Here is a 13,084-nt window from a genome sequence, read left to right on the forward strand (position 1 = left end):
CTGGAGAACTGGGTTTGATTCCCCATTTCTGCACAAGAAGCCAGCTGGATGACCTTGGTTAATCACAATTCTATCAGAGCTGTTCTCTCGTGAGTAGTTCTCTCAGAGCTCTCTCAACCCCACCTACCTCACAGGGTATCTGTTGTGGGGAGAGGAAGGGAAGCAGATTGTAAATCACTCTGAGTGAAGGGCGGGGTATAAATCCAATATCTTCTTCTAGAAGAAGAATTGCAGATTTATACCCTGCCCTTCTCCCTGAATCAAAGACTCAGAATGGCTTACAATCTCCCATGTCTTCTCCCCCCACAACAAACACCCTGTGTGGGTGGGGCTGAGAGGACTCTCACAGCAGCTGCCCTTTCAAGGACAACCTCTGCCAGAGCTATGACTAACCCAAGGCCATTCCAGCAGGTGTGAGTGGAGGAGTGGGGAATCAAACCCTGTTCTCCCAGATAAGAGTCCGCACACTTAACCACTACATCAAACTAAATCTCAACTTGTTTAGCATGCCTTGTGCATTAATGGGTAGCATTTCCAAAAACGCAACCCTGGCGTTTTAACCATCTTGCCTAGCAAAGTGCATTTTTCTTCCAGAATCTTTTCTCAGCGCTGTTGGTGTAGCATAATCACTGATTCCTCCCCAGCACTACCAGTCTATCAAAAGAGTGAATGACATTCACCAGACAGACAAATCAGCATGCAATCAAAAATGGCAATATACCTTATTAGAGGTAGAGGCAGAACCTAAAATCCAGCATCTGAATCCATCTGCTTTGGAGCTTGTCACAACACTACTTATGAGTTACTAAGGAAAGGGACTGAAACAACACAGTGATAACACAATATAATTGTAGAAGTCCATGTTACTACTGGCTTTGAAATACTGCAAAATATGCAGTAAATCTGACAAGGAACTACTAAAAGGGGCCATCAAAACCACCAGAGCAATGGGCAGTCCAGTGCAGGAAAATGGAGAGTGTGTGCATTTAACTGTGTCGATCACATGTGTGTGGCGGTCTGCACCATGCAAGCACTTATTCCCCAGGATTGTCATAAATGCTGTATGTGAAAGGCTTTAAAATATTTAATAAATGGCTACCAAGTAAGATGCTTCTCCCCATTGTCCTCTGTAACACAGAATTTGGACTATTCCCTTGATTTACTTGGTGTAATCAGCTCTGCGTTCTCCCAGTATGAAGATGCATGGCACAATCTATTGAAGATAATGAGCCTGACCTTAGCCCTGCCCTGTGTGGAAGACGGTTTGGAACCCTTTGAAACAGGGGACAGGGAGCCGATAAGTCCCTGATCACTGCTGATTATTGCTTTTGGTGCATTGCAGTTGGATTATCTTGAGAAGAGCTGATGTATTGAAGAATCCTGCATCCTCACACAGTAGATGGAATTAATTACCACTGAGTCACTTTCTGGCCTCTATAATCTATATTACATTGCACTTGTGGTGGAGCCTCTGACAGCCATCAGCAGAGTTGCTGTGAACATGCCAACTTGCAGACATTTCTGTCTTGCTGTTCAGGGAGCAATACGTCTCAGAATGTTTCCAGAAGAGAAGCAAGGAGGCTGAAGAAATTTCATAATGCTTAAGTTCGGGAGGGAGTGTGTGTTACCAGCGGTAGAGAAGGGAAACTGAAATTCTATTACATTTGGCTGAGGAAGGAGTTGGATGGAGGAAGTGGTACCAAGTAGAATAAACATGCTCAAGAGAATGTAGTAATACTGTGGCAAAAATATGGCAAAGAGGGATTTCACAGTGTTATTGTTAAAGAAACCTAGAAGGGAATAATGGAGAACTGGTGACTGTGAGTCAGGGAATCAAGGCATAGGGGTGTTATATCTACAGCGTGGACCAGGGGTGTCAAACATGTGGCCCAGGACTGAATTAGGTCCTCAGAGGGCTCCTATCAGCCCCCTGAGCAACTGGCTGCCATCTGCTTCCTTCTCTCTCTCTCTTGCTTCCTTCTGCATCACAGCTTGCTTTGCCAGGCTTGCTCAATTGCACAGGAGCTACAGAGCAAAACCTCTGTTTTCTTCATAGGCTGAGGCTCCTGCCTTGGGGAGAAAGTGGGGGAGGCAGAGCTTGCTTTGCCGGGCTCTCTCAATTGTACTGCAGAGCTACTGAGCCAAGCCTCAATTTCTTCTATGGTCCCCTGGGGAAGGAAGGAAAGAGCCAGAGCTTCCTTTACCCAGTTCTCTGGATCCCATGGGAGAAATACAAAAAAAGCGCCTTTAAGACCAACTAGTGCTAATGTTTTAAGCATGTTTTATTTTAAGTTTTTTTTTTAAAAACTTTAATTGCATTTGTCTGTGTCCTTTATAAAGTTCATATCTCTGCTTTCCTAATCTTAAATAGGTACACACATGGCCCGGACTGACAAGGCCTCATTTATGGCAGATCTGGCCCGCTTAACAAATGAGTTTGACACCCCTCGCATATACTTTAACAAACCTACTGTTCTTTTTATGACTGGTGCAGAATGGGAATTCTGTCAACTCTCCTGTAATTGTGGCATTGTGCCTCTGGGGGATTCTTGTGTGTGTGTGTGTGTGCTGTCAAGTCAAAGCTGACATGTGGCAACCCTGTAGAGTTTTCAAGGCAAGAGACCTTCAAAAGTGGTTTGCCATTGCCTGAGTCCATGTCATGACCCTGGTATTTCCTGAAGGTCTCCCATTCAAATACTACTAGGACCAACTCTGCTTAGTTTCTGAGATCTGAGGAAATCGGGCTAGCCTCAGCTGCACAGGTCACAGCAATAGATCCTTAGACCGTCTTATTTAGCTGGCTTTTGACAGCCACAGTCTAAATGTTTCCAGTTGTAATGTGGTTTAAATACTCTGTTATTCTAAAGCTTTAGGGATAAAGCAGCCATGGCATTTTGAACTGAGTTCAAAGACAGACCAGACAACTCGACTGCTGTCCACTAGACCGGACACAATCCAGAGACAGATAGGAAGAGCTGTGTGAGGAAACGGACCAAAGAAGGAGCTGTATTCTTCTATAACAATTGGGGAACAAGATACCAAATAGACTGTACTCAGCTGCACGCCTCTGCCCTTTTAAGGATCTTGTGCTCAGGGAGGAAATTATGTGACTGAAAGAAACAAGGTATTGACTCCACTTCCTGAGTTGTTTACCTTCTTTCTGGTCAGGTTCATGCTGAGTTCAGTCAGTCAAGTTCATTTGAGCTTGACAGAATTTATTCCCCTCCCACTCCATTTAACTCTAATATCTTAGGTCTAGTTTATGCAGCAGGTAGAATCATGAGATGGTAGAATGGGCTGCAGGTGGAAAAAGTCCCAGTTTCAGTGTCTCCTCACATAAAAAAAACAGCAGGCATTAAAAAATGAGAACATCACAGAGGCAGGTTCTAGCCTACCCCTTTGCATAGGGTTGCCACCTTCAGGTTGAGAAATATCTAGAGATTTTGGGGGTGGAGCCTGAGGAGGGTTGCCAGATCTGACTCAAGAAATATCTGGGGACTTTGGGGGTGGAGCCAGAAGCAAGGGTGTGACAAGCACAACTGAACTGTGAAGGGAGTTCTGGCCATTACATTTAGAGGGCCTGCATGTCTTTTAAATGCCTTCCCACCATTGGAAATAATGAAGGTTAGGGGCACCCCTTTGGGGCTCATAGAATTGGACCCCCCTGATTCAATCTTTTTTAAACTTGGGGGTGTTTCAAGGAGAGGCTCCAAATGCTATGCTGAAAATTTGATGCTTCTATCTAAAAAAAACCAGCCCCCCAGAGCCCCAGATATCCACAGATCAATTCTCCATTATATCCTATGGGAATTGGTCTCCATAGGATAGCCATTTCCCTCCCCTCCCTTTCTGATAACCCTGAAGTGGGGGAGGGCCTCCATACTGGGGGATCACTTGCCCCCACCTGGGGATTGGCAACCCTAAACCTGAGGAGGGTAAGGTTTGGGGAATGGAAGGAGTTCAATGGAGAGTCCATCTTCCAAAGCAGTTATTTTCTCCAGGTGAACTGATATGTTGCCTGGAGATCAGTTGTAACAGTGGGAAATTTCTAGCCACAACCCTGCCTTTACATGCAGAGTTAGTTTCCCCATTGCATGGAATTATGACTTTGACAAAATCCAGTCCTTCAGCTGAAGAAGAGTTGGTTTTTATACTCCGCTTTTTTCTACACTGAGTAGTCACAAAGCGGCTTACAATCGCCTTCTCTTCCTCTCCCCAAAAGAGGCACCTTGTGAGGTAGGTGGGGCTGAGAGAGTTCTGAGAAAACTGTGACTGGCCCAAGGTCATCCAGCAGGCTTCATGTGGAGATGTGGTGAATCTAGGGTTGCTAGCCCCCAGGTGAAATCAAATAATGAAAACACTCAATACCAATAATAATAATTTTGTCACATTTTAAATACAGTGATATCAACACATCTCATTAGTACAGCATTTCACACATTTGCCATGGTGATATGCCCTTGAAAGGATTGTGTGTGCTTGCATGAGCTCCTGAATACTTTTCTGGTATGAAAAATTTTGGAAGAACTTCAGACTCCCCTCTTTGGCAAAGGGATTTGAAACAGTGTGGCAAATGTCAGCCCGGCTCCATTGGAGGAGGACCTTGTGGAGTCTTCTGGAAATGGACTTTTGAATGAAAACATGACACTTCTAAATACGAGTACTTTTTTAGCACTCAGCACTTTATTGTTGGGATTGGTTTCCCCATGAAGATTCATATATGCTTTGATGCTGCAGATTGTCCGACAAATGTTACCTACCCTGTGAAATGTTGTACTAATGGGATGTGTTGATATCACTGTGTTTAAAATTTGACAAATTTGTTATTATTGGTATTGAGTGTTTTTGTTATTTGATCACGGCATTTTTTTTGTTTGCTAGTGTTTTTGTTATTTGATCACTTTTTTTTGTTTGCATTTTTTTTGTTTGCTATCTCCCCATGATTCTCCCTTTTATATTTATTTTAGCCCCAAGGTGGGAGCATGGGACCCCTCAATTTCACAGGCTCCTGCCTGTTGCCAGCCAGCTGCCCAGTAAGGGAAGCCCCACCCCCAACAGCCACCACGCAGTGTGACATCACCAGCATGTGGAAGTGATGTCATCATGCCAGGAACATTGTATGGTGACGTTTGGTATTTTGGGCAAAAACTCTGTGGTAACAACAACAACAACAAATTTTATTTGTATCCTGCCCTCCCCGCTAGAGCAGGCTCAGGGCGGCTAATAGCACAATTCAAGCTTCAATCATACAGGAATAAATAAAATTACATTTAAACAGTTTAATTAAAATTCAGATTAAATTTTAAAAGTTAATTAATAAAAGTGCTAATGCTATATTTGCTTTTATGATAGCAGTTTTTCTTTTCCTTCTTCAGCGAAAGCCAATCGGAAGAGGAAGGTCTTGCAGGCCCTGCGGAACTGTTCAAGGTCCCGCAGGGCCCGCATTTCCTCTGGAAGTTGGTTCCATAGGCTCGGAGCTATAGAGGAGAAGGCCCGGTTACGGGTGCTTTGCAAGTTCACCTCTCTCGGTCCGGGAATAGTCAACAAGTTTTTCCGGGCTGACCTCAGTGCTCTCTGGGGTTCATATAGGGAGAGACGGTCCCTAAGGTAGACAGGTCCTCGACCATATAGGGCTTTAAAGGTAATGACCAGCACTTTGTAACGAACCCGGTATACAACTGGCAGCCAGTGCAGCTCACGCAGCCCAGGCTGTATGTGCTCCCACTTGGGAAGCCCCAACAGCAGTCTAGCCGCCGCATTCTGCACCAGCTGCAGCTTCCGGGTTCGGTACAGAGGCAGCCCCATTTAGAGGGCATTACAGTAATCCAGTCTCGAGGTGACCGTTGCATGGATCACCGTTGCCAGATCTTGGCGCTCTAGGAAGGGGGCCAACTGCTTTGCCCGTCTTAGATGGAAGAAGGCTGACTTGGCAGTGGCTGCAATCTGGGCCTCCATTGATAGTGAAGGCTCCAGTAAGACTCCCAGGCTCCTGACCTGGCGCGCCGCTTTCAGCGGCGCCCCGTCGAAGACTGGGAGAGGTATTTCCCCTCCCCGAGCGCCCCGACCTAGACAAAGGACTTCTGTCTTCACTGGATTCAATTTCAGCCCGCTCCTCCTCAACCAAGTTGCCATATCCTGCAGGGCCCGGTCTAAAACCACCTGGCATGACATCCTCAGCATGTGGAAGTGATGTCATCATGCCAGGGACATTATATGGTAATGCTCTGGTATTTTGGGCAAAAAACTTATGGTAACCATAAAGTTTTTGCCTACAATACCAGAGCACCACTGCGTGACACCCCTAACGTGATGACATCACTTCCAGTGGATGTTATCATACTGAAGATGTCAGCTTGCCCCCCCCCCCCCTTTCTGGAAAGTTCCTTCCCAGCCCCTACAGGCGAGAAGGTAGGATCTGGCAACCCTACCGGTTCTCCAGATTAGAGGCCACCGCTCTTAATTGCTGCAGCACACTAGCTGAAGTGGTACATTCCATACTGTCACTATCACCTCAGCCCTCTGTCAACTCATGTCATTTTGCTGCAAGTGTAAGTCAGGCCATAGAGAAGCTGCTAATGGTTTTTATAATTAGGGCTGCCAACCACTAGATGAAGCCTTGAGTTCTCCTGGAGCTTCAGCTGATTTCCAGAACACAGAGGGCATCTCCCCCAGAGAAAATGGCAGCTTGAGGGCAGACAGTGCCATCATTACCCCGCTGACCTCTCTCCCCAAGCTCTACAATTCACAAGCACTGTGCCCCAAACTACAGGAACTTCCCAAGCCAGATTTGGCTACCCTGAGGGTTTATAGCTAGACATGGGCAGTACTTTCTAGATCCAGGCTCAGTGGGGGTCAGCAGTTCACAGAGCTTTATTTGTTTGCTAAACCCAGTCAAATAAACACTGGCTTTGAAAGAACTGCTCTGTTCCTATATGAATCACCTGAATTTCACTGAAAGACAGGTCCTCATGTCAACATTTAAAGCCTTTCAGAGAATAGATTATTTACACAAGTGGGAAGAGGCATCTCCCAGATTCCAGGCCTCCCCACCTGTATACATTTTAGCTTTTAGTCATTACAGGCATGCCAACCAACAGCTGAATTCGAGGCGGGGGTGGGTGTAGGAATTGCATGTGTGAACGATCCATGGTAGACTGAGCATTCATTCATTCATTCATTCATTCATTCATTCATTCATTCATTCATTCATGTATAGCCAGGTGTCATTTTGTAAAAAAAAAAAGGTGACAGAGCTCATTAGCACAACTCATTAGCATATGCTCTTCCCCCAGCCAAAAGCAACCAATGCAAGAAAGGAGAGCCCCGGGCGAGTGAGGTCTGCTTGGGCTGGCTAGAGATCCAGCCTGCCCAAGCAGGCCTTGCTCACCTGGGGCTCTCCTGGGCCACCCCCCCCCCTAGTCAAAAGGTCAGCAAGCCATCTGTCACCCAAAATCACATAAGAAATGGAGAAAGGGTGGTGTGGGCTTCTCCAGGGGTTAATGAGGACTGCTGGGGGTGTGGCAAAGCCCCTGGTGGCTGGCTGGCTGCCCACTCTCCTAATCCAGGGATTGTTATGCTGCTGCACCTACTATTCAATGGACAAGGTAGGGGGGGGGGAGGAGAGGGGGAACCATCAGAAAGGTTTAGGAAGGTTCAGGAGCTATGCTCCTGTGAGCTCCTGCTGAATCTGAGGCCTGTGTATAGCCTAGGATTGCCAGCCTCCAGGTGAGGCCTGGAGATCTTCTGCTTTTACAACTGAACTGGCAGAGTTCAGCTGGCTGGCAGAGTTCAGCTTCCGTGGTGAAAATGGCAGCTTTGAAGGATGGACTCTATGGCAGTGTACTATGCTGAAGCCCCTCCCCTTACCAAACCCCACCCTCTTCTGGATCCATCGCCAAAGTCTCCAGGTATTTTCCAACACAGACCTGGCAACCTACTATAGCCTGATTTTTCTCCCCAGTGGTGACCCAAAGCCACTTACGACATTTTCCTCACATCAGCACCCTCCCGCATTAACTAGGTTAGGTTTAGAGACTTGCTCAAGGTCATTTATTGAGCTTCCATGGCAGAGTGGGGAGTTGAACCTGGGACTCTCTAATCCTAGTCCAACACCACTATCACCTTCACACTATACAGGCTCTCTTGTATATCCCCTCACTGTTCCTCAAACACTTTTCTATAGTTCATACATTAAGCTGTGGATCATCAAGCAAACCCGATGAGAAATCAAGTAATGTGTGGACCATCTTTTTAGTTGAGCCGAGATGGCCAACTGCTGTGTTCTCAGGTTTTACCTTGTTTTCCGGACTAGTAGACCAAAAGCCAGAAGTGTATTTTGTCACACAAACTGACCCTCCCCCCAAGCATATACACACTGGAGCAATCAAGCTCTGTAATAAAATGAATGCCGTCTTCCTTCACAGTTACGGAATGAATGTGCTGATGAAGCATATTAAACGTGCATATAAGTTCTTGTATATATGTTGCAATGTTACAAAATGCAGAAGGGTAACTGTGTTAGCTTGTTATAGCAAGATTAAACAGAAGTTCAGTGGCCCACTGAATTTATTCCAGCATGAAATTTATTCTAGCACGAATTTTTTGTGAGTCAGAGCAAAGCATAGCGTTAATCTATGCTGCTTTGTTTCAGCTGTTTTGGATGGATGCTCTGTGTATCCGAAGTAGTGAGCTTAAAGTATTGCGGGACTCCTGCTTAGTTTTGATACAAAATCCAGAAAATCAACAGAAATGCTGAAGTGCAAATACAACATGAGTTTCTTACAACATGAGTTTTCTGTTCCTCATAAGCAAATTAATTGATTCAGCTGGATTCCGCCCCCCCCTATGAAAATATAGTCAATCACTAGGATAGATTAGATTCAGCATTTCCCATAAATACAAATATTGAATGAATGAGGATGTGGGCATAGACCTCCATCTTTTAACCAATATTTTGTTCATTTAGACGGAGAGAACAAAAAGCATTCTGAAATTGTGACAAACATTCTCAATAGAGCACATCAACTAATTTGGGGGCATGTACCACCTTATTTGCAACAAAGACCAATATTTTCAAAGATGCCCTCCTTCCTTTTCTAGCTTTGCCTCATCTCCCTCATTTCCACAAGACAATTTTGAGAAGAGAAAGGACAGCTGTGTAGATGTTCGTTTCCAGGCCATAATAAAGCAGAGAAATGTAAAGAAGTGTCTTGGCACCAGTACCTTCTCTTGGGCTCGGCTGAATTGCTTCTGGACCCGCTTAGCAAACAGCCCAGCGCTTCCCGTCTTTCCTTCTGCCATGGCTGTGTCTCGTTGTGCAATTTCTGTTTTCAGCATCAAGTTGTGGTTTAATTTTTTTTCTCACTTCTGTGGAAGGAAGCTTAAGAAAGAAGTGTCAGTTGCCACTAGGCTCGGTTTTGGGCGTGTTTGCCTCCTCAGCTGAATGCTGGGTAAGCCAAGCTTCCTTTACACATAATACAAAAACTAACTGTCTGGATGAGACCGAGATCCATCTAGTCATGTTTTGGAGCAGGTTCTGTGCTTAGAAATGCCAGTTAGTGCTATCTATTTGTGGCACATGCAGGGGTGAATTCGTCACTATATTACATATGCTATTGAATAAGGTTTAAGACATTTTCCTTCAACAGTTTTATAGATATATTTGTGGAATTCCAACTTAAAAGAGCTTTCAGATTGACTAATGAAAGAAAGCACTACATGAGTTAACATGGGTGGTAGAAAGTGCTGTCAAGTCACGGCTGTAGGGATTTCAAGGCAAGAGGCTGTTTGCCATTGCCTACCTCTGAGTAGCATCCCTGGACTACCTCAACAGTCTCCCATCCAAGTATTAACCAGAGCCTATTCTGCTTGGCTTTATACTATGCTTTAAACAGCCTCAGTAAACTGGCCACCCTCTGGTCTCCTCTGAAATGTGATAGAATTCTATTCAGCCACTTTTTGTTCCCTTGATCTTGTAGTTCCAGTTCTCTTCCTTTGCAAGTTGGTGGTTGCAGCACTGAACATGGGGTTAAGTAAAATAAATGCATAAGACGACTTTGGTTGCACATCAGAACTGATGACATGAAAACACCATCTCAAGATCTGGATATAGCAGCAACTGGAAGGGGGGGGGAGTCTGAAAGAAGAACAAAAGTAAGAGTATAAAATCTGAATTGTAGATGAGTAAATATCATGTTGTGCCACATCTGTACTGGTATGATATATTTGAAAAATATTGAAAAATGAAACTTGATAAGATTGGCATGGCTCCGTATTAATACAGCTTACCTTTACAAGTTTATGTTTTGTATTATGGAGTTTATATTTAAGTACTGGACAAATTGGTATGCACAAGGGTCATTTTGTAGAAAAACAGGTGGTGGACCTCATCCAGGGAGTGTTATGCAGCTGCAGCTACTATTCAATGAACAAGGACGTGGAACTCTCAGAAGGACGTGGAACTCTCAGAAGGGTTCAGGAGCTGTGCTCCTGTGAGCTCCCACTGAATCCGAGATCTATGCATGTGCCTCTTTGTTTTATTCAGCTGCATTATCTTTTATTTTTATGATTACATTACTTTAGCCAGGGTAAAGTGTGGCTGAAGAAAAAAACAACAAAACAGATATTTATCTGGATGCCTGTCTGATGGCTGTTACTATGAATATTTTTATGGCTGCTGTCACCAATTTCTGATATCATCAAGGCTGTCCAGTTGCTATTATATTGAAAGAGGACTGCTAAGTATTTAAAATATTTAACTTGCTCTATTGGGTTGCCATTCATGTACCAATTAAGCTGCCTTCAAGACCTCAACAACTCCAGAATTTTTTATTTTTCAAAGTTAACAGATAGCAGGTTGGTCTCATAATAAGATGTAAAAGTAGGAGATGCTTGAGACCTTTTTGAGAGTGGGATAATACAACCGCATCATCTGCATGCAATAATAAAGGGACTGCTTGCGAACCCAGTTTAGGAAAGTGGACATCAACTGCGTGTGAAGTAGAATCTAAGTTATTCAAAACAGACTGAATAAATAGGAAGTCAAGATACAACCTTGCTTAACTCCATGATTTATGGTGGTCTTAGATGTTAACAGACCTGAGTTTCCATGTTTTACTTGACAGCTGATGGAAGAATATAATTTCTGAATAAGAAACAGTAGCTGTTTTTCTATTTCCATTGTGTGCCACTTATCCCACAAAATGTTCCTAGGTACTGAGTCAAAAGCTCCTTTTAAGTCTAGAAATGTGGTAAATAGTCCCCCCCCCCCACCACTATATTTCTCTGCCAAATGGGCAAGGGTTATGCAATGGTCTAATGATTATTTCCCCTCACAGAATCCAATCTGTTCAGCTCCCAAAATATTTTGATATGACATCCAGGAAGTAAGTTTGGGCAATAGATGTCTAGCATAAAGTTTACCCACTCCTGAGAGTAAACTAATCAGATAATTTCCTGGATAACTGGGGTCCCTTTCTAAAAAAAAACCCCTGGGACTAAGATGCCATTTGTCCATTAATCAGGAACAATCCTTGTGTTGTCTATGATGGTGAAAAGTGCAGCCAGTGGTGAAGCCCACCAGTCCGAACAGTCTTTAAATAATTCTGGAAAAAGTCCAGAAAATTCTGGACCTGGGGCCTTCCTTCCCAGCTTTTAGTTTATTTATTAGACTTTTAATTTCACATAGACTAACTGGAGGCCATTCAGGCAGATCCAATGGGGATTCTTCTTGATGCTCAGACACAGTCGTGGAAGAATCAAAGAAGATCTTTAAAAAATAATCTGTCCAAGTCTGAGCAGGTATAGAACAAATGGAGGATTGACACCTGTCCCTACATGCCCCAGCAAATAGTAGCCAAAATGTTACTGTTCTTCGATAAAGATGCCTTAATTAACGAATCGCTGCTCTGTTAGAGTATTGCCACTTTTTATATGCTATGGTGACTTGAAATTGTTTTTTCAATTGAAAGTACTCCTAAAGTATGTTAGTAGCCTTGCTATTGCAGTAAACACAGTAAATAGCATGTAGCTCAGACTTTAGGCTCTGACATTCTCCAGAATCAATACTTCTTCTGGAGGGACTATAAGAGCCTTTGAATTGCTGTTGGAATAGACGAGTTAATAGTAGCCACCAAGCAATTATAGGGAGAAAGTGCATCAAGAGGATTTTTTGCAAGTTGACAGTGTTGTTACAATGTGAAACCCAGTTTAACTTGTGATTAAAAGTGATCCCCAAGTATTTAAAAAATTTTGTTTGCTCGATTGTTGAGTTGCCAATAAACCATTTCTGTGGGCGCCAGTATTTGAAAAGACAACTACTTTAGCTTTGGCATAATTGATAGAGAGTGAATTACAATTACAGTAGTCATAGAAGGCATTCAAACACCTTTGCAGGCCCACACTTGTGCAAGAGAGGATGGTAGTATTATCGGCATAAAGTAATAAGGGGACCACTCGGCCTGCTAGTTTAGGCGGATGACCATTAATAGGGTTCAAAAATTGTGCCAGGTCAGTTAAAAATAAATTTAAAAGATGTGGGGCCAGCACGCAACCTTGTTTAACCCCCTTTAACACTGGGATTTTGCTAGTCAAATCACCCCTAGAAGAAAATTTCACTTGGCAAAAAGTATTAGAATGAAGTTTCCTCAAGAGAAATAGCAGATGAGGGTCCATTCCCAGGAAACCTAGCTTAATCCATAGTTGGGCTCTATCTATTGAATCAAAAGCGCCCTTAAAATCGATGAAGGCAGCATATCATTTTTTTTCCCCGGTATGCATATATTTTTCAGCAAGGAAGGCCAGAGTGCAGCAATGGTCCATAGCAGATTTGCCTTTGGAGAAGCCAATCTGTTCAGGACCTATGATGTTGCCTAGGCGCATCCAGTCAGTTAATCAGAGTTCTAAATGTTTGGCATACAATTTGCCCACTATAGATAATAAACTAATGGGGCAGAAATTTTCTGGTAACTCCAACCCCCCCCCCCCTTTTGTATATTGGGATACTTATAGAATCAAGCCAAGAGTCTGGGATGGAGCCATGCAAATCAATGAAAGAGAACAATTTTGCAAGGGGCAAGAGCCACCA

At 43.8% G+C, this 13,084-nt stretch overlaps 1 protein-coding gene across 1 annotated transcript in view; it reads right to left on the reverse strand.

Annotated features, from left to right (window-relative positions):
• Positions 1-9,378, reverse strand: part of BIN2 (bridging integrator 2) — a 41,134-nt gene extending 31,756 nt beyond the window's left edge. Inside the window, exon 1 of the mRNA XM_060252466.1 lies at positions 9,223-9,378. Coding sequence (XP_060108449.1) covers positions 9,223-9,336 — 114 coding nt within the window. The 5' untranslated portion in view covers positions 9,337-9,378. The remainder of the gene's footprint in view (positions 1-9,222) is intronic.
• Between the last annotated feature and the right edge of the window lie 3,706 nt (positions 9,379-13,084).

Source organism: Heteronotia binoei, chromosome 13 (assembly GCF_032191835.1).
Source record: "Heteronotia binoei isolate CCM8104 ecotype False Entrance Well chromosome 13, APGP_CSIRO_Hbin_v1, whole genome shotgun sequence".
NCBI classification, from domain to species: Eukaryota; Metazoa; Chordata; class Lepidosauria; order Squamata; family Gekkonidae; genus Heteronotia; species Heteronotia binoei.